Source organism: Arvicola amphibius, chromosome 2, assembly GCF_903992535.2.
Source record: "Arvicola amphibius chromosome 2, mArvAmp1.2, whole genome shotgun sequence".
Taxonomy (NCBI): domain Eukaryota; kingdom Metazoa; phylum Chordata; class Mammalia; order Rodentia; family Cricetidae; genus Arvicola; species Arvicola amphibius.
Window position 1 is genome coordinate 77,455,804 of NC_052048.2, and position 27,834 is coordinate 77,483,637.

General features: G+C 39.4%; 1 gene segment (V, D, J or C); it reads left to right on the forward strand.

The window, feature by feature from the left end:
* Positions 1-14,405: 14,405 nt before the first annotated feature.
* On the forward strand, positions 14,406-15,095 carry LOC119807201. The segment is given in 2 exon segments: positions 14,406-14,469; positions 14,683-15,095. Coding segments are annotated over 2 exon segments (462 nt in total).
* Positions 15,096-27,834: the final 12,739 nt, after the last annotated feature.

The following is a 27,834-nucleotide window of genomic DNA, read 5'->3' on the forward strand; positions in this document are numbered from 1 at the left end:
TCTATAACCTAGATAATCAACAGAATCTCCTCTCTGAATTTTTTCAGGAGCAATCTGTAATCCCCATTTAGGTAGAACTATTTTCACCTCTTCAAACAGTCTTTCTAAGGTATCCACGTTTGAATCAGACAATAAAATGTCATCCACATAATGATAGATAATAGACTTGGGAAACATCTTGCATATTATTTGTAATGGTTGATTTACAAAGTATTGGCACAGGGTGGGAGAGTTCAACATGCCCTGTGGGAGGACGGTCCACTGGTATCTCTTGGTAGGTTGAGAGTTATTATAAGTAGGCACTGTGAAGGCAAACTTTTCTCTATCATCTTTTTCTTGTAAAGGTATGGTATATGGTGAAGAAACAGTCCTTCAAATCAATAACTATGAGAGGCCATCCTTTTGGTAATTAAGAAGGCAGAGAAAGTCCAGATTGCAGAGAGCCCATAGGCTGAATAACCTTGTTAATAGCTCTGAGATCTGTCACCATTCTCCATTTACCAGATTTTTTTCTTAACCACAAATACAGGAGAATTCCAAGGGCTGGTAGATTATTCTATATGCTGAGCATCCAATTGCTCTTGTACTAGCTGTTCTAAAGCTTGCAACTTTTCCTCAGATAAAGGCCATTGTTTTGTCAATTTGTTTTATCGGTTTCTCAGTCAACCATTTTAGAGGCAGGGCCGTTGGTGATTCTGGAGGGGCATCCTTTGGTTTGTGTTCTTGTACAGCCCAAATGGCTGGTTTTCGCCATCTGTAATACCTTTTGATGTTTTCCTCAGAAATATATGCTCTAGAGGCAGCAGGAATGTTAATTTGAGTATTCCATTGCTGCAGTAAGTCACGACCCCATAAATTTACTGCAATATTAGCTACATATGGCCTTAATTTTCCTATTTGTCCTTCTAGTCCTATGCATTTAACCCATCTCATGCTTTGTCTTACTTGAGATAGGGTCCCAATTCCCAAGAGCCAAACATTTACATCCTGTAGAGGCCAATACGGATGCCAAGATTCTGGAGTAATGATACTAACATCCACTCCTGTGTCCAGCAGGCCAGTAATGAAAATGCCATTTACACACACTCTTAATTTCGGTCTTTGATCACTTATAGCAGTTTGCCAAAATACATGTAATTCATCTTTCAGGCTATTTTTGCTTCCAACAGCAGACATGGGGATTTCTAATTGTCCTGACAAGGCATATTCTCCATTGTAACGGGAAATGACTGGACCACATTCGTTATGGGGGCCTGCGAGAGGCCCCCCATGGCGTTTCCCGCTTGCAGCGGATTTCCTTGCCTATCTCTTGACGATCTTCATTCACTGTCCCAGTGTCTACCTTAACCACATCTCCTACATAAACCTGAAGGCTGAGGCCTCCTATTCCTGTTATTCCTGGAAGAGGCATTATTATTATTATTTCTGTAAATCCTTTGTCTGCAATTCCATTTCATATGTCCCATTCTGCCACAATTAAAACATTTGGTATTTTGATGTCTCCTTTTACCGTTGGCAATGGCTTCTTCTACCCAGGTCTCCGTGTGAAACTAAGCCAATTCAATATTCATTGTATGTAAGACCCATTCCTCCAGAGGTGCTGATCTGATCTTTAGAGGTGTCAAAATCCTTTTGTATTCTACATTGGCATTCTCATAAGCCAAGGACTCAATTATTACCTGCCTTGCTTCTGGGTCATATATCCCTATATGTACAGCTTTAGTTAGTCCATGTAAAAAGTCAACAAATGGTTCTCTCGGATCCTGTTTAACTCTGATATATGATTCCGTTCTCTGTCTTGGGTCTTGAACCCTGTCCCAAGCCTTCAAGGCTGCGGTAGTACATATGGATAAAGTGTGTTCATCATAATTAGCTTGTTCTAGAGGATCAGAATAAAGTCCTTCACCCATAATTTGATCTAGGGTGATGTCAACTCCCTTTGATCTTTCCTGCTGTTCTAAAAGCCTAGCCTCTTGTCTGAACATACACTTCCAGCTCAATTGAGATCCGCTCTCTAGAACCGCCGAGACTAGGTCCAACCAGTCCCTTGGTGTTGGGTTCATGGTTATGGACCAAGACTTTAGCATATCCTTAACAAAGGAGTTATGTATCCCAAAATTCATAACAGCTTGTTTAATTTCTTTCAGATCATTCATATGGATGGGTTCCCATGTATATTCCTTGGTGACCTTAGGGTTTTTAGAACCAGTCACCTTTTCAGTGGTTATCACTGGGAAAATAGGCAGAGTTCTGTTAAAGCTATCCCGGAGAGTTCTATTTATCGATGGGGTTGGGACTTTCTTTTGTACTATTTGCTCCTGTTCATGAGAGTCCATAATTTCCTCAATCTTTTCAAATCTATTTACCATTGCCTTCTGCAATGCCTCAATCTCTTGCCCAGTATTATGTTCCAAGGCTTTCATAGAGGATTCAAAGGTATGAAGTTTGTCCAACACCGATAACGTCTCATCCTTGGACAGAATTTTTATGGCATGAATGGTGCCATCTTGTATCGAAATTCTGTCCAGTAATCTTTCATAGCCCTTTTATAAAGTCTTGTTAATACATTCAACGGTTCGAATCTTCTCAGATAATGTTTCAGTTCCTACCGACAGGGATTGCAATTTATGATTCAAATCAGCAGTTCCTGCCTCCATATCTTGTATTTTCCTCTCAAGTGATAAAGCCATCTCAGGGAAAGATCTGTTATTCCTTTCCTCACTAGATTCAAACTTCTCCTCGAAAGCTTCAAACCGTTTACAAAACTCTTGCATATTTTTCTCAATTGACAAAGCCATCTCAGAGGAAACTCTACTATTCCTTTCCTCGAGAGCTGCAACTGTCTTTTCAAGCTGTTTATTGGTGTTTTCCAAACCAGTTATGTCCTTGTTTAGTTTTTTAACTCCTGCCTGTAAGGACTCTATCACTTTTCTATCTTCCAACCACGTTGTAATGAAAAAAATAAAAATAAAGAAGATACCAAGCCCTGTAAATATCCAGCCAAAGGAAACCACATCTGTATCGCTCAAAAATTCAGTCATCATGTAATTAAACAAATTATAGAATCCTTTAATAGTGATATTATCAGACATTTTCAATCTGAATGCTTAATTTCAATCAAATGAAAAATTACCTGTAATTACCATTGTCTGTCAATAGATGGCACAGTGCACCTAGGTTCACGTGTTTTTGGGAAACCAAAGATGGCGTCCTGGACCAGGGCACGCAGAGCTCACAGCAGCTGGAGAAACGGCGGCAACAGGGAGGCTCGGGCAGGATGATCCCCTAGCTTAAAATCAACGTTGAATCTCTGCAAAAGCTGCACAAGCAGCTGGCGGGTGAGCGGGCAGCCGGGGCTGAGTGTGTTGGTGGCTATGGGGACATGCCGGAGCTGAGGGAAGGGGGAGGGGAAATACAATCTCAGCGAGGCTCAGATCGGCGCACGCGCGGTTGATTTCCCACACTAAAATGCAGGCAGCTCAAAGAAAAGGAAAAAGAAAAGGAAAATAACTGCCACGGACGCGGAGCGGCAGGAGGGCAGGGCAGAAGCAGCGGCACTGAATGAGGACAGGGAGGTTGCGTGGAAATAAAAAAAATGCGAGGCCCGGCTCAATCCGCTGAATTAGAATTGAGCCGGTTCAGCCCGCCTGCGAATTGCGAGTAGAAATCTGCCAACCGCAGCAGACTGTGGGGTAAGAGTGGTCCTCGGCGGCTACTGCCCCCGGGGTTCTGCCCCACGTGGAGGGCGCCAAGTGTAGCGGCGGTCGGAGGAGTTTGGAAATAACCAAAAATAGTCCTTTTAGAATAAATTAGTTTTAATAAAAGGAGAATAAGGGAACTTACAGAGCCAAGGGTCCAGCGAAGCAGAGGGTAACGCGGGGGACAAAAACAGGGCCGTCCTTCCGGGACCCGGTCCTTTTTAAAGGTACCTTTCTCCCCTGGGGCAGCCATGCCCCTGAACGCAGGGATTGGGCCAGCTGCCCCAACACATGACCATGAAGACAGAATTCCATACGATACTATAAAATAACTAGGCACATAGAAATAGGAGAAAGTGTTTCAATATTAAAAGCACGGGAAAAAATTGTTAATTTTATGAGTAATAGATGAATATTGATAATCAGGAATGCAGTCTAGTCATGTAACTAGACTAACACTGTAAGCCAGAAAACTCCAACAGAGTTGAAGAAGAGGGAAAAAGAAAACAAACAAAATAATATACTAAGAAACACAGAATTATTAAAATTGATAAAACATTTCTCAATAACCTTATGTTAGCACAATTCAGTAAAAAAATATTATTGGACTAGATTTGAAAACTCAACACAAATCTATTTTATCCCTGAAACACACCTAACTGATACTGAGAGTACACCTAACATGTGCTTGAGTCAAGTAATGGAAGGATATCTACCTAGACAATTGTGATAAAAGCACAGTTCTACTGCTGTCTGGTACAATAGAATACATACAAAGCTTAATCAAAAAGATAAATAAAGCAATACAGAAAATCATTCAACAAATGTCTACTCAAATTTTGGGACACAAATATTATGAAATAAGCCAAGATACAATGGAAATAGGAGATCAGATATGCTCTGATAGAACAGAAGATTGTATTTTCAATATAACACACTTCTCTTTAGATTCAAACTGAAGACCACCAGAGGAACATTATAATTAAACTTCATGATAAACAATAGATGCAACATACATGGAAAATATATCTCATTTATCATGTACATATGTATATATGATTAACCTAAGGCCCACCCCTCCCAATTCTTTCAAATGAAATCTAGGATCAAATTGAGAGGAGTGTACACTATAACAACATTAGTTTCAATTTATGGGAGAAAGGTTGGTCCCCTCTCATTTAAAATCTCTAGCTACAAGTCACATGAAGTGTTTAAGAAGTAGAAATGCTATCTTTCTTTCTATCATTTCAGAAGACTCATCTAAACTCATAATAAAATCCATAAAGGGATTAAGAATAGAAGGGTCCTTCATGAGTATAACAACAAATATGTGGAACAGTCATTGGCATCTCTAGACATGTTTGTAGCTTTGTAGCTTTTGCTGGAGCACTTGACTAACATAACTGGTACCAAGAAAGACAAATTCAACTGTTCATCTGCTTTCAATACTGGAGTTTGTCTTCATAGTAACAGATGTTTTTAGTTGCACAAAAACTGATTTTTTTTTTGCCACACTGTCTTCATTAAAAACATTGAAAAATTCTGCAAACACTGCACAGACCGCTGATGGCTCACATGGTTCTGTAAATGATTTGGGGACACAGGAGCATCCCCACACATAATGATGAGGGGAAACTCTGATGAGTTCTTGGAGGAAGTCTTTACTAAGGTAGAAAAAAGGGTTTGGGAGTTTGAGTAGATGAATATCTGCAACAATATAGGATCCCACATTATGGGGAATGTAAAACACATATCTTTCCTTGAAGGGATTGCTGGAAATGATGGGAAAGAGTTGAATAACCTTGGATCATTGAGCACACAGTCATCCCAGCATGAATGATTTCAGAAATGCCTGCTGCCTTCAGTACAAAATGGGAGAATGTACAAGAGATGCTTCTGGAGCATCTTGAGAGAGCCATTAAAAGAGAGGTGTGGGTGTCAGCTCAAAAAATAGACATATATCCTCATCTCTGGTACTTCATTGCTGATCTAGAGATGAGGTGGCAGCAGAGGTGGTGGAGCACAAGAAAGTCTCAGATATTGGCAATTCTGAACTAAACCATTTTTATTATGTGTCTTTTAGTTGATAGACGAGTTAGTTCACAATGGTATTTAAAGAGATAATCAAAGAAGCTGGGTGGTGGTGGTGGTACACACCTTTAATCCCAGCACTCCAGAGCCAGAGGAAGGCAGATCTCTGTGAGTTCCAAGCCAGCCTGGTCTACAAGATCTAGTTCCAGGATAGGCTCTAAAACTCCAGCAAAAACCTATCTTGTAAAGTCTCTGCTAACCCTAGAATGGCTCCCTTAATTAAGATATATAATTCCTTGTTCCCATATCCACCCTTGCTATATCCCAACCATCCTATTTCCCCAAGCTCTTCCCATCCTCCACTTCACACTTTTCTCTCCCCATTCCCCCATTCCCCCATCCCACCCCACCCCCAAGTTCCCATTTTTTGTCCAGCAATCTTGTCTACTTCCATTATCCAGGAGGATAACTATATGTTTTTCTTTGGATTTACCTAATTATATATCTTCTGAGGAGCAAAAGGAGGGAGACCATGAGCAAGGAAGTCAGGACCGTGAGGAGTGCGTTTTCCCATTGAGACGGTGGGACAGATCTAACGGGAGACCATCAAGTCCAGTTGGAATGGGACTGATGGAACAGGGGACCAAACCGGACTCTCTGAATGTGGCTGACAGTGGAGGAGGACTGAGAAACCAAGGACAACGGCAATGAACATGAACTCTACAGCATGGACGGGCTCACTGTGAGCCTTGTTAGTTTGGTTGCTCACCTTCCTGGACTTAGGGGAAGCTGGGAGGACCTTGGACTTAACATAGTGAAGGGAACCCTGATGGCTCTTTGTCTTGGAGAGGGGTGGAGTGGGGGTATGGGTGAAAGGGAGGGGAGGGAAGGGGGAGGAGGAGGGGAGGAGATGGAAATTTTTAATAAAAAAAGAAAAAAAATTTTAAAAATACTGTCTTGTAAAACCAAAACAACAACAAAAAAAAACAAAGACAAATATAGGATTCTTAGTTAAATTTGAGTGACATAGTAAAACAAAATAAAATAAAAATAAAGACTATAAATAATAAAAAGTCACTATAGTTTTACTAAGTGGAAAACTTAGTTTAAACTTGAAAAATGCTTCCCAAATCTGAAATGAGAAAAGGGTATGTGCTCATTCTCTTTCTCTTACTCAATGAAATTATCAAATCTAAAACACAGATTAAAAAGCAAAAATGAAAGAGATATAAATCTCAAATAAGGAAATTATTTGCAATCTTTTATACATAATATGTTCTTATAATTAAAAGACTCCCAAAAATCCACCAGAAATCTCTTAGACCTCAAAACACTTTCATCAAATAGTCAACATATAATAATAGTCACATAATCTCCATATAATAATCAGTGCCTTGTCTGTGTAATAGTTATAAATTTACCAGGAAATAAATCTAGGTAATTCCATTCACAACTTCAAAACAAAATACCTAGGAACCAGTTTAAGCAAGAAAGTTAAAGATGCTTACAAAAGAGTCACTCGGAAAATGAATAATTAAGTTGAAGAAGAAAGAGGGTGGAAAGACTTCCCACACTCATTAATTCATCAAGTAATATAGGTTGTGGTATGAGTGTAATAGAATAATGCAATCCGCATCAATATTCCCAGAGGCAATGCTTAAAAAATTGGAAAAACAAATGAAAATAATTTCACTAACAGCAACTGATGCATGTGTTTCACAATATTCCGTGGTGCAAACGCTTAAGCATCTCTTGTTCTGAATTTTTTCATTGCATTGAAAGAATGAAGCACTGTCTGTACACCACTACAAGAAACTGACATGCCATGCTTAACTTATGCTCTGTTATGGAAGTTCTTCTCTGTCAGAGTAAGACCTTATGTGTGTCTGTAGTGTGGCAGCATATTAGGACAGGGGAGTGAGGAGCAAAACTGAGAATCATAAGAAGAGGAAAGAGAGCTGGGTGGTGGTGGCGCACGCCTTTAATCCTAGCACTCGGGAGGCAGAGGCAGGCAGATCTCTGAGTCTGAGGCCAGCCTGGTCTACAAGAGCTAGTTCCAGGACAGGCTCTAGGAACTACAGGGAAACCCTGTCTCGAAAAACAAAAAAAAAAAAAAAAAAAAAGAGGAAAGAGGAAAAGATCACAAACACACAGTCCTCCCTGTGAACACAGTGTTCATGACCCCAAACCATCCCAGTGTCCCTGTATTCATAAACATTTCACTGCTGAAATAACAACCTGGAGACAAAGGCTTATCACGTGGGCAAATTCAAGTTGAAATATACTGCAGTCCTTGTCCTTGATTGATACTGAGCTTCACTCCATTCCTTAAATTAAAATGACACTGTGAGGCTATCAGGGTCTTTGATTTTCTCACTGACAAATACCAGAAAGCAGAAACTTTGACTTTTTACTCACTTTGTGTTAAATATTCTCCCATTTTAAATGCCTCTAGGGCCATTGAGAAGAGAAATGATCATCATGAAAGAGCCTTACTACTCAGCTAACCTGTGATTTGTCTTAAAGGCTGTGATCCAATGTGGAATTGATAATGTGTGTCTAGAGGGACAGAAAGACAAGCGTCATTTAGCCCGTTTGGTTTCAGAACAAGGGCATGGTCAGTATAAATGTTGTTCTATCCATAGACCAAGCTGGGACCCCTAAGTTTTATGCTGATTGACATGAACTGTGGATTTTGAGGTAATGCTATTTTTTTACAGGGTAAATGTTTCTCTGTTTATCAATTATTAATGTGGACTCAGCACTGACTTTGGAGTAAGAAGATGGAGAAACTTGCCCTATCTTCAGTGATGCTTGTTCATTCGAAGTTTAGGTTTCCAATCTCCTTGCTCATCCTGTGATCACAGCCCACTCCCTCTTCTGCTCCAGATGACATTTAGAGACAAGCCTCCTCTTGGAGTCAACATCCCCTTGTCATCTGACCATGACCCCTTTTTCTTCTTAAGCCTGAAAGCTTTCCCTTGGTTGGACATATCACCATGGAGCTGCAGAGGGGACTCAGTGGTTAAAATCCCTGCCTTGTTTTGCAAAGGACCTAGGTTTACTTTCTTCTCAACATTCATAAGGGAGTTCATAACTACTACGTCTCACACTAGTTCCAGGGTATCCAGTTTTTCTTCTGGAAATCAAGGGCAATAGGCAAATATGTGATTCAGAGATATACATGCAGAGAAAAGACATATATACATAAACTTCAAATAAAAGCATTCCTTTGGAAAGTTTAATTGTGAGGAATCATGATGCTCCTACAACCAATGCTGTTTAGAGCAAGAAGAGTAGTGGCAGTGCACTGCCTAGAGGGAATGTCAAAATAAAAATGCCTGTTAATTCCACAGAACCCACCACAAAAACACCTGTAATACACTAAATTTCTCACAGGAATTCTTTTCTAATCATAACTGCTGTAGAGAGACATAAAAGTAGGTGTCCTTTGAGCACCAATTCAAGATTTTATGCGCAGATTGGTATATTGAACTTAGCTATAGTGCAGATTGCTCAGAACATCTTTAAAGGGAGCTTATTAGTCCACAAGAAGCAACCTCTCTACTCCAGATCTCAGAGATGGGTCAGCTGCTCTCCAGCTATTCCTACTGCTGTTCTGGGTTCCAGGGAGAGGGAACAGTCTTGGAAACAGCTCTTGTAGCCCTTGTACTTCTCCATTATTTAGTGTGCTGATCATCAAAATTATGACATTTAATTATTGTTAAGTTTCCATTTATTTTATGGCTTCCCAGAGTATAGTTCATGACTGCTATTACCCATTCTACATGATGGATTTACTGTGGGGTGCTTTCAGTGTATCTGTGACAACAAGGTGTGTTTATCATTCCAGGCTCAGCTGGTGATGTTGTGCTGATATAATTTCCAGATTTGTTGCTTGTGTCTCTATGGCAGGGGGTCATCATTTCCTGAAGGGTCTTCAAGAGTGTCACTTAAACTGGAGGTGGTTACATGTACTGGCGTCAACAGCAATCAGAACATCACCCAAACTCTTTATCTCTTTAGCATCCAACCTTGAATCTGGTGTGCTTGCTTTGTTTGGTGGCAGTAGATCTGGTACAGATTTCCACCTTTCCATCCATCACTTTGGAAGTACTGCTACTGCAAGCTATTACTGTCAGCAGACTAGGGAGTTTCTTCCCACAGAGCTAAACAAAAACTTCCTGTCATTACTATGCACTGTGTATCAGTCTTTGATCCGTATTTTACTCACTCATGTAAAACATGGGATTTTAGAAAATTTTGTTGTAAAAATGGTGAAAGTGTGTAAAAGAGATTTCTTAAACTAATGTGTGTGTTTGTTCCACCGTATCTGCTTTATAACTTTTCAAATTTCATCCTTAATAAAGATCCATATGTTACTATTTTCAATGCATGGCTTTATATTCAATGGATTGAGCAGACAATTATTCAAAATTTATGGGATGTTTTATCAATTGTTTAAAATAAGTGTTTGAATATTGACAACTGCTAGTTGTCTTGAAGACACAAATTGACATCATCAACCTAATATCACCCTTAATCTTGTATCTATTGAAGATTACAAAAGTCCCTCTTCAGTGGATTACAAACAGGCCTCCTGAAATTGATTTACTGATTAGCTTCTGATCTGCATCTTTTTGTCCATCACAGAAGTTCATTCATGGGCTAGTGCTCACTAGCTTTTCTTTAGCCTTAACCAATATTCACAACTTTCTCTGTACTATCTTCCACAATGTGGCCACATTCTCTTCTTGCCTACTTTCACTTTTTGCTATCTTCTTAGATGGAACATTACCAAGTCTCACTATACATCCTGACTGACCTGGAAATCACTACCTAGCACGCAGTGATACTGCACCTGCAACCCACCAGCCTCTTTACCTGGACTGCTGAATTACATGTCACCATACCCAGGTCCTTTTTCATATTCTTTTTTTTCTCCCATTGCAGATGTATGAACTCTAGAGGCACAAGAATACAATCCATAATCATGAGAGCTTTACCGTACAGAAATCCTCCACTTCTCCATGAACCTTCTTTAGGCTTTTGTTTTCATCTGATGTAGAGTGAGAAACCTTAACAAAATGATCCGTAGCAGCACATTGAAACACATATGTTTGAAGTTTCCATGCTAATAGCTTACCTCAGGATAGTAAAACTATACTGTATGATTTTCCTAATGCTGCACAACAAATTATCAAAAACCCAGTGACTAATGACCTCAACATCTGTAATCTGTTTGCATAATATTCTCAGACTCTCACAGGTCACAGTCAAGGTATTGTCAAGGCTGTGTTCTTCTCTGTGTACTCAAGAACATCTCACTGTAAGAGCAAGGCAGTCTTTTTTCCCAATTTGGTCTCACTAAGTTTTCTAAGATTAGCTTGACTTTGCAAATGTTTTTACTCAACCACTCATGTACCAGGAATAGAAGCCTAATCTTCTATCTACAAATATTTTTCACAGTTGCTGGTGGGACATGCAGTATGGAAAACATCAAGGAGATAGAAGATATCAAAACTGCTATTAATCAGTATTGACCAGGAAACGGGCTGAAAAACATTCCCAAGCACAGAAAAATAAGTATTGTATTCACATACCTAATGATGATTTTCAGAAACAAAACTATAGACTGAGCTACAGTGAAAAAAATAACACATTTATGTGATTTCTATTTTTATGAGAGCTGAATAAATTTCTTTGTACATAAGTGACTTTTAATATCTATTTGTATGTTGATAGACACTGAATTGATTTAAAATCTTGCCATTCTGTACAGTTTAACAATAAACATGGGCATGCAAGTAAATCAATATTATAATGTGGACATTTGCTCAGAATATAACTAGTGAAGGAGTAGCAAATTTATATCATCATTTTCTGTCTTAGTGTGGACCTACATCCTGAAATTCACACTGACTGTACCAGTTTTCAGTCCTTCCAGCACCAAATACAGCTTTCTCTTTCTGTTCTGTGTTTACATCATTTTTAGTCACTTTCATGATTTCCTTTAAATTTCTTAATCATATGAAGTGATTTTATGTCTTTGCTTTGGTTTCTATTTGAATGCCCAAAGTGAGTGAGTCCACAAGACACTAAAGATCAACTAGAAGTCACTAACCAACTTCAGAAGAACCCAGGCTATTGATAATAAGGAACTTCCTTCACATCCAATTATAGCTATTTATTTAGAAGAGATTGGGTGATATTTCCATAATTCTATACTATGGATAGTGGAACTGAAAGAACCATTAACCACCATTAAGGCTTTGTCTGGGTGAAGCTGTTTTTCCCATGGGGCATAGACCACAGCTGAATCTTGTTTGTCTATGGTTCTTCCTCTCACACAATTTCAGGTTGTTTTCTATGATATTCCAAAGATAAATAACATGTGTTAGCAGTTGGGCCATCTAAGTAGGGAGGTTTGCATTTTAGGCTATAACACTGTATGTGGAGATTGCATTGTTTACATCATGATAACAGAACATATTCAGCTCCCATTTTTGATGAGTTTAAGGATGAAATATGAATTCCCTAGTCCTTCATTCCCAGTGGTGTCCATGGAACAGTGTGCTGTGCCCAAAGCTCTAAGGCATCAACATCAGACTTTCTGGCTCCAAAGCAGGGAGCAAATTATTCTGTGTTGTGCTTAGCCAATGTTTTTGTAGTTAACTCAGTTTTAACCACAGCCTAAGGAATCTAATGAATCAGGATGGAAACTTGAATTTTGAAAAAAGCAGTAACTAAGGACTATCATGCTTTTTCTATCACATATAAAAGAACATGTACATTTTATCCTTTAGTCTCCATGCTTTCCCCCTATATACAATAAAAACAGATGTTTAACTGTGAAAGTCTTTGTGTTTGTAAGACCCCTGTCTCCATTTGTCCAGTCTGAATGAGCAGCAGGTAATGACTTGAAAGCACAATTTGAGCTCATGGTAGCTGTCACAAAGCAAAATACAAAGATACATAGCATGGCAGAACTTACAGACATTGACTGGAACAGCTACTCATCTATCATATTCTTGCCCTTGAAATTGGGACCCTCCTTAATCTGCATACTGCTTGTTTCTCTTTTATGATGGAGTGTTAGCAATTAAACAAAGGAGATCTGAACACTCTTATCAGAAATAATTTAATATATTTTACATGAAAAGTTGATGCATGAACAACTTATATAAGTGCAAATTAAAAGGAAAATACATGTTACTTAAATGCACATTTAATTTTCAATACTATTCTTGATTTAATACTACAAGTTTAACATCAGAAAACTATTTGTCTTGGATATCAAATGCCATGAACTGCCTAGTAACGACTTGATTAATAAGTCTTTTTTTTTTGAAAGATTGTTTCCATGAATAGATTAGATTTGCCTAAGACTTGTACTCCAGGCTGGCCTCAAGCACATAATCCTCCTGCTTATATCTCTTCATTTCTGAGGTTGCAGATGTATCACAACTTCTTGCCATGAGGTTTTGTTTATTTATTTTTCTGTTTCTTGTAGTTTATACGTAATACTAAGTTTGTAATTTACTGTATATATATATGTATACACACATATATACATACATATGTATACACACACATATATATGTATACACATATACACACATATATATGTATGTTCAGAGTTCAACAACCTGAAGTCCAGGCAGGTTCTGTGATTTCTGTTATTGCTTCTGATTTTCATTCGTAAACATTTGTTTTCCTTAGGATGACAACATTCTTTGATGCTGTGGTCTATTGGTGTCAATAAAATAACTACTTAATATAGGTTGGCCGGAACTCCTTCTGGAGAAGATTTTACATGTTCACTATGTAAGCAGGACCATTTTCACCTACTTTCAACATGGCTGACTTCTAGATTATTCTAGAATATGCATATCTGAAATAAACTCTCTTGACAGTGTTGGTCTACAGCCATGACTACTTGAAGAAATCCAGTTCAATTTGTTTTCCTTTCTATCTTCCCAAATTTAGAGTCCTGTTTCATTTTCCCGATGTTGTATGGAGGATATTTCTTTGATCTGCTGTGTTTACCATTGTTTTGTGATGAAATCTTCTCTCATCTCAATCTTAATTTTTCCCCCATGATTTCCACAGACTGAATTTTCGGCTGATATTTGCTTTGTTTCAATTTTAGTCTGGAATCGGGAGCTCAATGTTCACTCAGCATGAATGACTTTACACATGAATGATAACAAACCCACTTAGCATCAATTCTCTTTCTCATACTTGTCCTCTTTTCTTCACTCCACCCATGCTTTCTTTTACTGCATGTTTTCTTACTCTAAGTTTCTTTTGCTGTTGTAAAATTTTAAACATATTTTACTATTTTTAAAAGTACTTTACTATTTTTAAACATATTTTCCTAACATTTCTCCAAAAGCAAACTGGTTAAAAATGTCTTGAATTTTAACACAAAGTAGATATTAGAGTACCTATTAGATTTCTGTTGGAGAGCTATAAGCTGATGCCTTTCAGTGATCATTCATTCTGCCCATGGTGTTATTTCTGTCTGTTGATTTTCACCAGCCACTCACACACACTGCCCAGACATTTCCTTATGTATTTGCTGACTGCTTTGCATGGGCCCCTCCAGGACAGGACAGATGCTTGAAATTTATAAACCAGACTTTCACAGTATGATCTGAGCTGCATCAGACAGGCAGAAGGAGCAAGATGGAGTCACAGACACAGGTTCTCATGTCCCTGCTGCTCTGGGTGTCTGGTGAGAAATTTAAAAGTAGTATAATCTTTGTAGAGTCAATTCTTTGTATATAAGAAATTTACAGAATGTGTTAGTCCATAATATTTCTAACAGTATTTTGTAAGATATACACTGACAAGGTGACATTGCAAGTTTATTAAATGATAAAGTTCAGTTGTTACTATATTCTGCGTTTGCATATTATGAATCTTCATTTTATATTCCTTATTAAAGGTGCGTGTGCGGGTATTGTGATGACCCAGTCTCCATCCTCCATTGCTGTGTCATTAGGAGAGAAAGTAACCATCAGCTGTAAGTCCAGTCAGAATCTTTTTGACAGTGAAGACAACGAAAATTACTTGTTCTGGTACCAGCAGAAACCAGGGCAGTCTCCTAAACTGCTAATCTACTTGGCATCCAATCGGTACACTGGGGTCCCTGATCGCTTCACAGGCAGTGGATCTGAGACAGATTTCACTCTCACCATCAATAGTGTCCAGGCTGAAGATTTGGCAGATTATTACTGTATGCAAGCTAATGATGATCCTCCCACAGTGCTTCAGCCACCAACAAAAACTTCTGAGAATCTCAACAGCTGCCTACACCACAGGCTGCCCTGCACCCGCACACTTCTCCTTTCTGCCTGAGAGACAGTGAGCTTGAAACTATGATCAAAATGTTGTCAGAGCTGAGCAAGATATAATAGATTCAGTGTCTCTTCATCTTTTCGTATGAAAATCCTGTACATGAAAATGCAGAGAACTCAGTATTGTCTTTCTTTTCTTTCTGAATATGAGGGATTTATCTTTCTATAGTTCAGGAGTTCTGATGTCCATCATAAGACTCTTTGGGCTGAAGTGATGATGACAAACTGTATTTTTTTTTGGCTCCTGTGGGAAAGTATGTTTCCAACATATCCAGATTCTAGAGTAGTTTCTTACTTCCTTACTGGTGCCTGTTTCGTCTGTTTTTTCTTTTCCTTTTTTACTAAATTTTAGTTGATTAAGTTTTTCTGTGTCAATGTGAGTGTACATTTGTGTGTTGTGTTTAAGTGTGTGCATATTTCTAGGTGCATAAGGCATAGCCTAGTTGTGAAGTTTAGAGAATAACTTGGACTTGTTTGTCATTTTTTCATTCGAGTTCTGTGGATAAAACAGTTTTGATATCAGGATTGGTGTCAAGTGTCTTTGGAATGTGAACCATTATGCTGCCCATTAAAATCTTTTTTTAATTGATTTTTCTTGATTTCTACATTTTTCTCTGCTTCCCTCCCTGCCTTGTTCCAGCCCTTCAATCCTCTCCCAAGGTTCCCATTATCCAAACTTACTCAGAAGATCTTGTCTTTTTTATTTCCCATATAGATTAGATCCATGCATTAATCTAAATTCATTATAAACAATTTTCTTAACAACAATTTTTCCACTATATCATACAATTGACCATATGTGCCAATCATCCCAATTTCTCATTACCTTTCCTGCTTTATTTTCTTCTCCTGTCTACCTTCTGCTTTTTTCTCTATCTCTCATACTTACACACACCCATTCCTACATGTACCTTCATACACATACACTATCAAAATACTATGCACACAAAAAGGAAAGATAATCTCAATCATGAGAGCACAGAGAAAATGTTAGTGGAAAGAGAAGATTAGATGAATAATGATTACCAGGAAAAAGATATGAGTATTCCAATGCTGCATGTCAGAAACTCCAATACATTTGAGGAGTACGGGCAAAGGAAAAGAAACTAACAAAAATCTAACACACCAAGAAACTTGAAAAGAAAAGAAATTAATAAGCATCTATTAATAATCATATGTGACCACAATTCAGCAAAACTGAATCGTTGAACTAGGTTAAATACTATATCTGCCTGTTTTCCCCCAGGAAACACATCTAACTGGTAACTATGCACATGTGCTGAGAGTCAAAAGATGAAAGCAGGACCCCACCCAACTTGCACCCAGAAAAACCGTCCTTTCTACCTCCCCTCTTCAGGTTCATAACATCTCCAGCTCAGCCCAAACAGGGTGCTGTGACTGCGTAAGGAGTGCAACCAGCAGGCGGGAGCTTCGTTTCATTAGCCTGCCTGTGGCAAGGTAGGCCCTCTCCAGAACTCCCTGGCCAGCAAAGACACTGGATGTTAGGACCAGAAAACACATTTGGGAGGTGAGTGACTTCCTGCCCCCTTGGCAGCAGCCTGGGAGATGGATCACAGCCACTCCCTGACAGGCTACACTCTCTAGTCTTCCAGCTAGAGCTAGTCTCACTAGCTACTGCCTCCATCGTCTGACCCCACCCAGCTTGCACCCAGAAAAACCGTCCCTTCTTCCTCCCCTCTTTGGGTTCATAACATCTCCAGCTCAGCCCTAGCAGGGCGCTGGGACTTCATTGGAGTGCAACTGGCAGGCAGGAGCTTCTTGGTTTCATTAGCCTGCCTGCGGCAAGGTAGGCCCTCTCCAGAACTCCCTGGCAAGCAAAGACACTGGACATTAAGACCAGAAGACACATCTGGGAGGACAAGAAGACACATCTAGGAGGACCAGTAGGCACATCTGGGAGCAAACACACTGGATACTAGCACGAGAAGACTCATCTAGGAGCAAAGACACTGGATATTCATACCAGAAGACACAACTGGGATCAAAGACACCAGATCTTAAAACCGGAAGACACATTTGGGAGGCGTCCCTCAGCTACAAGGAATCCCTGATTCAGTGTTGTGGAGTCCCATCTGGATGGCCTTCCCTAGTGTATTCAAGTGTCCTGACCCTGTACCAAGGCCACCACCTAACCAGAGGGGGGAGAGGCTGCCCTCCAGGCAGATCTGAGGAACCCTGCAAGGGAGTACGGGCTCCTTCAGATTGTGCTGCAAGGAATAGCTCCTGCCGTGGCACTGAGGAGATCCACCCAGATTCAGTCAGAGCAAGGATTGGAACAAGTCACCAAGTCTCTCCTAGCTCCATTTGAAGGAAGAGATGGGCAGGCGCCAATGCAAGAACTCTTCCAACAACCCGAAAGGCAACATGACATCACCAGAATCCAGTCATCCCAAAACAACAATTGAACACCCTACTCCAGAAGAAATAGAAGAAATCGACCTTAAAAAGTACTTCATGAAAATAATAGAGGACCTTAAACAGGAGGTAAAAAACTGCCATAAAGAAATGGAGATGACAAAAAAAGTAGATGAAATAAATAAATCTCTCAAAGATACCCAAGAAAAATAAGAAAAGCAATCAAACAGGTAAGGGAAACAGTACAAGACCTGAAAAATGAAATGGAGGTAATGAGGAAAACACAATCCGAGAGAAGACTGGAAATGGAAATTCTGAGTAAACGAACAGAAACTTCAGAGGCAAGTATTTCCAACAGAATGCAAGAGATGGAAGAAAGAATCTCAGACTCTGAAGATACTATAGAGGGAACAAACTCACAGATTAAAGAACAAAACAAATCCAACAAATTCTTAACACAAAACATCCAGGAAATCTGGGACACCATGAAAAGACCAAACTTAAGAATAACTGGGGTAGAAGAAGAAGAATTACAACTCAAAGGCACAGAAAATATATTCAACAAAATTATAGAAGAAAATTTCCCCAACCTAAAGAAGGATATTCCTATAAAGCTACAAGAAGCCTACAGAACACCAAATAGACTGGATCAAAAGAAAGCATCCCCATGCCATATAATAATCAAAACACAAAACATACAGAATAAAGAACAGATATTAAGAGCTGCAAAGGAAAAAGGTCAAGTAACATACAAAGGAAAACCTATCAGAATTACACCTGACTTCTCACTGGAAACCATGAAAGCCAGAAGGTTTTGGATAGATGTGCTACAGACACTAAGGGAACATGGATGGAAGCCCAGACTTCTATACTCGGCAAAGCTAGCATTCACCATCAATGGAGAAAACAAAATATTCCAGGATAAAAACAGATTTAAACAATACGCAGCCACAAATCCAGCCTTGCAGAAAGTAATAGAAGGAAAATCACAAACCAAGGAGTCCAACAATGACGACATTAACTCAGGCATCTAGCGACCCTTCACAAGCACAACTAGAAGAAGGGAAACACACAAACTCTACTACAAAAAATGAGAGGAGTTAACAACCACTGGTCATTAATATCACTTAATATCAATGGACTCAATTCACCTATAAAAAGGCACAGGCTAAGAGATTGGATACAAAAACAGGATCCAACATTCTGCTGCTTACAAGAAACACACCTCAACCACAAAGACAGACACCTACTCAGAGTACAGGGTTGGAAAAAGGTTTATCAAGCAAATGGACCTAAGAAACAAGCCGGTGTGGCCATACTAATTTCTAACAAAGTTGACTTCAAACTAAAATCAATCAGAAGAGATGGAAAGGGACACACTTTATACTCATAACAGAAAAAATCCTTCAGAATGAAGTCTCAATCCTGAATATCTATGCCCCTAATATAAAATATCACAATCATGTAAAAGAAACACTTCTAGAACTCAAGGCAGCCATCAAACCACATACACTAATAGTAGGAGACTTCAACACTCCTCTCTCACCAATGGACAGGTCAATCAGACAGAAACCTAACAGAGAATTGAAAGACTTAATGGAGGTTATGAACCAAATGGACTTAACAGACATCTATAGAACATTTCACCCAAATAGGAAAGAATATACCTTCTTCTCTGTGGCTCATGGAACCTTTTCGAAAATTGACCATATACTCGGTAACAAAGCAAACTTCCACAGTTTAAAAAAAATATTAGTAACTACCTGTATCTTATCGGATGACCATGGATTACAATTAGAATTCAACAACAATGCTACCCCCAGAAAGCCCACAAACTCATGGAAACTGAACAGTCAACTACTGAACCACACCTGGGTCAAGGAAGAAATAAAGAAAGAAATTAAAGTCTTTCTTGAATTTAATGAAAACAAAGACAAAACATACTCAAACCTATGGGACACAATGAAAGCAGTGCAAAGAGGAAAGTTCATAGCATTAAGTGCCCACTTAAAGAAAACGGAGAAAGCACTCATTGGTGACTTAACAGCACACCTGAAAGCTCTGGAAAAAAAAAGAAGCAGACTCACCTGGGAGAAGTAGAAGACTGGAAATAATCAAACTGAGGGCAGAAATCAACAAAATAGAATCACAGAAAACAATCCAAAGAATCAATGAAACCAAAAGCTGGTTCTTGGAGAAAATCAACAAGATTGACAAACCCTTAGCCAAACTAATTAAACGGCAGAGAGAGAACATGCAAATGAATAAGATCAGAAATGAAAAGGGGGACATAACCACAGACACAGAGGAAATTCAGAGAATAATTAAATCTACTGACTGGGAAAAGATCTTCACCAACCCCGCAACAGACAAAGGTCTGATCTCTATAATATATAAGGAACTCAAGAGACTAGACTTTAAAATGCTAATTAACCCAATTAAAAAATGGGGCACTGAACTGAACAGAGAATTCTCAACAGAAGAAGTTCAAATGGCCCAAAGACTCTTAAGGTCATGCTCAAACTCCTTAGCTATCAGGGAAGTGCAAATCAAAACAACTTTGAGATACCATCTTATACCTGTCAGATTGGCTAAAATCCAAAATACCAATGATAACCGTGATGGAGAGGTTGTGGGGTAAGGGGTACACTCATCCATTGCTGGTGGGAATGCACACTTGTGCAACCACTTTGGAAAGCATTGTGGAGGTTTCTCAGGAAATTCGGGATCAACCTACCCCAGGACCCAGTAATTCCACTCTTGGGAATGTACCCAAGAGATGCCCAATCATACTACAAAAGCATTTGCTCATCTATGTTCATAGCAGCATTATTTGTAATAGCCAGAACCTGGAAACAACCTAGATGCCCTTCAGTGGAAGAATGGATGAAGAAACTGGAATATATACATGTTAGAATACTACTCAGCGGTAAAAAACAATGACATCTTGAATTTTGCATGCAAATGGATGGAAATAGAAAACACTATTCTGAGTGAGGTAACCCAGACTCAAAAAGATGAATATGGGATGTACTCACTCATAATCGGTTTCTAGCCATAATTAAAGGACATTGAGCCTATAATTCGGGATACCTGAAAAGATAATAAGAAGGTGAACTCCCAAAAAAAAATATAGTAATCCTCCTAGATATTGGAAGTAGACACGATCGCCGGGCAAAAATTGGGAACTTGAGGGTGGGGCGAGACGGGGCCAAGGGAAGATGGGGAGTGAAAAGCATGAAGGGGAGAATGGGGGGAGCTCGGAGGAATGGGATGCTTGGGATACAGGAAGGGTGGATATGGGGGCAGGGAAGCATATATCTTCATTAAGGGAGTCATCTGAGGGTTGTCAAGAGACTTGACTCTAGAGGGGTTCCCGGGTTTCCAGGGAGATGCCCCCAGCTAGTTCCTTGGGCAGATGAGGAGAGGGAGCCGGAAAAGGCCAGATCCTATAGCCATACTGATGAATTTCTTGCATATCACCATAGAACCTTCATTTGGCAATGGATGGAGATAGAGACAGAGCCCCACATTGGAGCACTGAACTGAGCTCCCAAGGTCCTTATGAGGAGCAGAAGGAGGGAGAATATGAGAAAGAAAGTCAGGACCGTGAGGGGTGCGTTCACCCATGGAGACGGTGGGACAGAACTAACGGGAGATCACCAACTCCAGTTGGAATGGGACTGATGGAACATGCGACCAAACCTGTCTCTCTGAATGTGGCCAACAGTGGGGGCTGACTGAGAAGCCAAGGACAATGGCGCTGGGCTTTGATTCTTCTACATGGACGGGCTCTGTGTGAGCCTTCTCAGCTTGATCGATCACCTTCCTGGACCTGGGGGGAGTTGGGAGGACCTTGGTCTTAACATAGAGTAGGGAACCCTGATGGTTCCTTGGCCTGAAGAGGGAGGGAGGAGGGTATGGGTGGAGGGGAGGGGAGGGAAGGGGGAGGAGGAGGGGAGGAGATGGAAATTTTTAATTATAAAAAAAAAAAACCATAAAAAAAGAATGTTCCTCTCCCAAAGTTGCCATACTAAGTCACAAATTCGCAACTGAAGACGTTCTTATAAAACTTTTCCAAAGTCAAGTGAATGATTTTCAGGAAAAATCAGAAACTGCCTTTCTCGAGATTCAAAAGAAATCCTACAGAACAGTTTTTTTTATCTCTTTGGAAGATTTGAAAGAAGTCAATGAAACCCATACACCAGAGATGAAACATTTCATGGGCTTAGAGAGGATGAATAGGCAGATGGAAATAGAGCATAAACTGAGAGAGCAAGGAGTCCTGGGCTAATACAGCAAACACACCCAGTAGTAGAAACTCAGCACAACGTGGAAGTCGAGAAATTGAAGGAACTTGCACAGCTAAAGTAGCGGCAGCTATACAAATTCCACACAGAATCAGACTACATACTAGATGTTGTGTGGCAGCTGCAGGGGTTTAGATATGTCAATTGCATTTGTAGATGAAGTAATTGAGGCAACAGTTTTAGTTGGAACTTAGAATCGTGTAATCTTGTTGTATGTCAGATGAAAATGTGCCACTGTTGAAACAGCTTTTTGAAAAATAAGGATTCATATACAGGGATATGGGAACACCACCAGAGAAACATGTCAGAATAAATGTACTGAACCAAAAGAACACTTAATAAACCTAGGCAAGGATTACTCCAAAAAGGCTTCATCCTAGGCTACAGACAAAAAGAGAAGAATTCCTTTTTTACTCACATTTTGTAAATAAGGTGTATACATAACAATTTCTGTACAAGACAAAATCAGTTCTTTCTCATGAAATGGGTGGAGGAATGTGGGCCTCCTAATGTGAACAATCTCAGAAACTATTAGCTGAGCTTTAGACATTTTCAGTAATTTAGATGACAGTTCTAATTTCTCCACAGGGAAACAGCAATATCTCTTGTGCTTTTTGCACCTGATATCATGTGACAAGTAATGGTGTAGATTAATGTATCCCTTAATGTAGGCCAGGTCTAGTAAGAGGCAGTAATTTTTTTAGGCAAGTCCAAAGTTGTAAATAATATAAGAAATTTTAGCTTTTCTGTTGAAAAAGGAATATTAGGACCAATAAAAAATAAAGATGTGCATTAAATAGCTAGTTTATTTTACAATCACAATTTTAAAAATAAATAGCAAAAAAGTGAGATAGTGGTTCATCAAAGCTGCAGCTGTTTGCTTTCAAGCATCTCTCCCAGTCTGTCTTGTTCATCCTTGCTGGAGAGGGAGCTGCCCAACGATGCAAACTGGTGTCTGCATTGTGTGCTGCTGATCATCAATGTAAAAGATGCAGGTGACATGAGGACACCTGGTTCCTCTTAGCACCAGGCAGCATGGTAAGAGTTACATAGTAAAATTTAATTTTTAGCCATGTTAAAATGTAAATAAAAAAGTGTAAGTCTTTAGAATATATTTTACATTAATAGCACATGTTCTCACTATATTCTCACTTCACCTGGAAGTCAATGCAACTCAAATATAATCCTTGTAAAGTAGGTTTTTAAATAAAGAAAAGGTGAGCAAGACTTTGTTAACACATGAGCAAAAGCCCTGACATATAACACCTTTTAAATACAAGAAATTTAATTATTGTCTTACTGTCAACATTTCCTAATGTAGTCTCTTTTTGGTAGTGGAGTAAAAAAACCACTATTTTCATCTTTTACTTGTAGAAAATTTTAAAGTTGTTTTACAAATTGTTTTTTTTTAAAGAGTGACACAAAAGACCTCTGGTTTCTTTGAAGAATTTAGACAGACTTTTAATAAAAAGTTGACATTAACATTTGTGGAACTTTTCCATGCCACTGAAAAGTAAGGAATACCACCAGACTCATTGTGTGGAGGAAGCATTATTCAGGTGACAAAATAAAAATTAAAAGGGGAAAAAAGCCAGGAAAGAGAGACCAATTCCAGTGATTAACACAAAGATGTCCTAATTCTTGTAATGGAAATCTGAAAAACATGAAGAGTCTTATACACTTTAACCAAGTTATTTTCATTTCAGATATGAAAAGTTGCCACAAAAATAAAAATTTTAATTTCAGTCTAACACTAAGTTCTTGTGAAACAGAAATCCTGCCATTATCTTAGTAAATGCAGAACAATCATTTAAGTTGTTTATAAAATCCCTGAATGGACCAGGAATAGAAATCTTTTTCTTAAATATAACTAAGAATAGAGGACACAAGTACTGGCATGTGCAACCCTGTCTGCAGCTTCTGCTGGAAAAATAATACTTGGTTTCTATGTTAACACCATGACAGACAAAGTCAACTGATGTGGATACAAAGTAGTGGGTCACATGAATGTCTTCAACTACCTGGGAGCCTAGCTTGTTGGAACATATGTGTCAAACTTCTCCTTGAAGACAATGCAGAGAATGTAGTGAAGAATTTGAATAACCCTGGTTTAAAAAGCAGGAGACCCACATACAACTGTCCTGCTTATCTAATTTCAGAAAAGCCTGCTACCTTCTGTTTGAAACGGGAGTGTTCACAAAAGAGGCTTCTGCAGTTTGATGCATCAGGAACATCTCGAGAGCTGCTAAGGGATATGTGCGGGTGCCAGCTCAAGAAGCCTAGATCTAGGTCTCCATCTCTGGAGCTACATTTATGATCCAGAGACCAAGGTCCTTATAGAAACAGATGTGGTAGAAGATGAGAGAATGACAAATTTGGGCAATTCTGAGCCAAGCTGTTTATATTGTGTGTCTGCTAGACAGTGTTGAGTTGATTGACAAGTCATTTCACATTGGGATTAAATAATAATAATAATAACAACAATGAAATATAAATGTTTTTCTGAAAGAAATTTGTAATCATGCAGTAAGACGAGATTAAACAAAAATGAAGATTATGAATGATAGCAATATCATTATAGTTACAGTAGAGGGTGAAACACAGAGCAACTGCTTCATAAGTCTGAGATGAGAACAGGGTGCATTCCCACTCTCTCCATTTTATTCAATGTAATGCTCAAACCTCAGTCATAGAAAAGAGGAAGGAGGGAGAAATAAAAGGGATAGAAATAGCAAATGATGTAGTGAAAATGCCACAATTTTATACTTAAAATACCCTCAAAACTCAACCAGAAAACCTATAGACCTGAAAATACTATCAGCAAAGAGCAGGATATAAACAAAGATCATGATATAAAGTCAGCATTCAAGAATCAGTAGGTTTTCTGTCAAATAGAAATAAACTTACTAAGAAAAAGATCAGGGTAAATTCCATTAACAACTTCAAAACACAATATCTAGAAACAAGTTTAAACAAGAAGGTTAAAGGTCCCTACAATAAAATCATTGAGACATGGAATAATGAAGTTGAAGAAAATAGAGGGTGGGAAAATCTTTGGCTCTCCCTAGTAGACATAAACATGCAGACTGTGGTAACAGTGTGATTCAAGAATGCAATATATATCAATATCCCAGAAACTTTATTCACAAAGATGGAAAAACAGTGGTGAAAATAATCTCACGACCATCCATTGAAGTGAGTATTGTAGTGTTCAATTGCGCAATAATTTAAGAATCTCTTGATTTCAATTTCGTTGAAAGGCTAAAACCCTGTGTGTGAAATCAAGAAGAAAAGGCAATAATGAGATTAATGTTGGGTTGGCTTAGTTTTGGAAGTTCTGCCCAATGGGAGTAAGGACCTATGTGAGACTGATGTGAGGTAGTATATTAGGACAGGAGTGTGTGGATCAAAGCTGAACATCTTGTGGAAAGGAAAGAGGAGGATATCACAGACACAATGTTGTTAACATGAGCACAGGGTTAGAGACCTCAAACCTTCTAAGTGACCCTGTGCCATTCATGTTTCTTCACCAAACATAATAACAGCCTGAAGACCAATGCTTTACTTCAAGACCTTATGAGGACAGTCAAGCTGCAATGTACTGCAGTGCTTGATTAGGGAGCACTGAGCTTCACTCAGTCCCTTGAATTATAATGATATTATGTGAGAATGTGGGGGTCCGAGACATTCCTATCTGTCAAATACCTAGAAACAGAAATGTCCAACTTGTCCTCACATTGTCAGTACCTCCAGTTCAGGTGCCATAGAGAAGGAAAATGCTGATTATGAAAGAGAGTCACTTCCCAGCTAATCTGAGGTTTTTATAAAAGCTGTAGCCATATGTGGAATTGATAGTATGCTGAGTGTCCAAAGAGTCACAAATCCCAGTATCATTATCTTACACGGGTTTCATCATAGGGACATTAACAGAATGTCCATCATTCCGTCCACAGAACATCCTTCATTCTGTCCACAGAACAACGTGGGCTCCTAAGCTGGTAGCTGATTGACAGGAACTGTGGATTCTAAGGTGATGTTTCTGATTACAAGGTAAAAGCTTCCTCCATTTGTGAAGGCTTCATGTGGACTCAGTATTAACTTTGGAATGAGAAAATGGAGAGACCTGCCTCACTCTCAGTGATACTTATTCATTACAAATTAACATTTCCAGCCCCATTCTTCATTTTATTCTCACAGCTCATTGCCTTTTTGGTTCCTGAAGATGTTTATTTAAAGCTTCTTAGTGAATCCAACTTCCCCTTCTAATCTGAACACAGAACATGTTCATTTTTCTCAGTCTTATTGAATCCAAATATATTCTTTTGTTGAGAAGTATCTACTCAAATGCAAAATATGTTGTTGTTATAAGATACAAAAATTAGTTAGGATAAAGAGATGGATCAGTGGAGAAGAGTCCTTCCTGGACTGTAGCTAACATAGGTTCAGTTCCTAGCATCCATATTCACAGCCATCTGCCAAAATAGGTCCCAGGGGTACAATGACCTCTTTTAGAATTCAAGTGCAAGAACCACAAATGTGAAACATTCAGAAAAAATCTTCAAATACACATAGAATAAATGACCTGGGCCCTGGTGGCACAGGATTTAATTTCAGCACTCGGAAGGCAAAGGAAGGTGGATTTCTGTGAGATTGAGGCAAACCTGGTCTACAAGAGCTGAGTCCAGGACGATCTCCAAAGCTACAGAGAAACCTTGTCTCAGATAAACAAAAATAATAAATACAAAGTTATCTTAATTAACAGATTAATTCTTTTTTTAATTAATTTATTTTTTATTAAAAATTTCCACCTCCTCCCTGCTTCCCATTTCCCTCCCCTCCCCTCAATCCCCTTCCCCTCCCTCTCCAGTCCGAAGAGCAGTAAAGGTTTCTTGTCCTGTAGGAAGTCCAAGGTCTTTCCCCTCTATCCAGGTCTAGGAAGGTGAGCATCCAAATAGGCTAGGACCCCCCCAAAGCCAGTACATGCAATGGGATCAAAACCAAATGCCATTGTCTTTGGCTTCTCAGCAGCCCTCATTATCCACCATGTTTAGGGACTCCAGTTTTATCCCATGCTTTTTCAGTCCCAGTCAGGCTGGCCTTGGAGAGCTCCCATTGGATCAGTCCCACTGATGTGGGAGAGTTTTCAGTTTGAGTTGATTTCATTGGTTAATAAAGAAACTGCCTGGCTCATTTGATAGGGCGACTTTTAGGTGGGTGGAGTAGACAGAAGAGGAAGAAGGAAGTGAGATAGATGGCTCAGACATTTGCCATGCCTCTCCTCTATGAGCCAGATGTGATGAAGCTCCAGCCCAAGATGGACGTATGCTAGAATCTTCCCGGTAAGGCACCACTTCGTGGTGCTACATAGATTATTAGATATGGGTTAATAAAGATGTGAGAAAGAGGCTGAAACTAATGGGCTAGGCAGTGTTTAAATGAATATAGTTTGTGTGTTGTTATATCGGGGCATAATATAGGAGGCAGCCAGGAGCCAGGCAGTGTGAAGCGGCCCACAGCTCCTCACTACACCCCACCGTCTCAGTGGGTGGGTGCATCACATGCGGTCCTGACTTCCTTCCTCATGTTCTCCCTCCTTCTGCTCCTCATTTGGACCTTAGGAGCTCAGTCCAGTGCTCCAATGTCGGGCTCTGTCTCTATCTCCATCCATCGTTTGATGAAGGTTCTATGGTAATATGCAAGATATTCATCAGTATGGCTATAGGAAAGGGCCATTTCAGGTTCCCTCTCCTCAGCTGCCCAAGGAACTAGCTGGGAACCCCTCTAGAGTCAAGTGTCTTGCCAATCCTAAAATGGCTCCCTTAATTAAGATATATACTTCCCTGCTCCCATATCTACCCTTCCTTTATCCCAACCATCCCATTCCCCAAAGCTCTCCCCATCCTCCCATTCACACTTTTCTCTCCCCATCTCCCCTTAGCCTCATCCCACCCCACTCCCAAGTTCCCAATTTTTGCCTGGTAATCTTGTCTACTCCCAATATCCAGGAGGATAACTATATGTTTTTCTTTGGGTTCCCCTTCTTATTATCTTCTC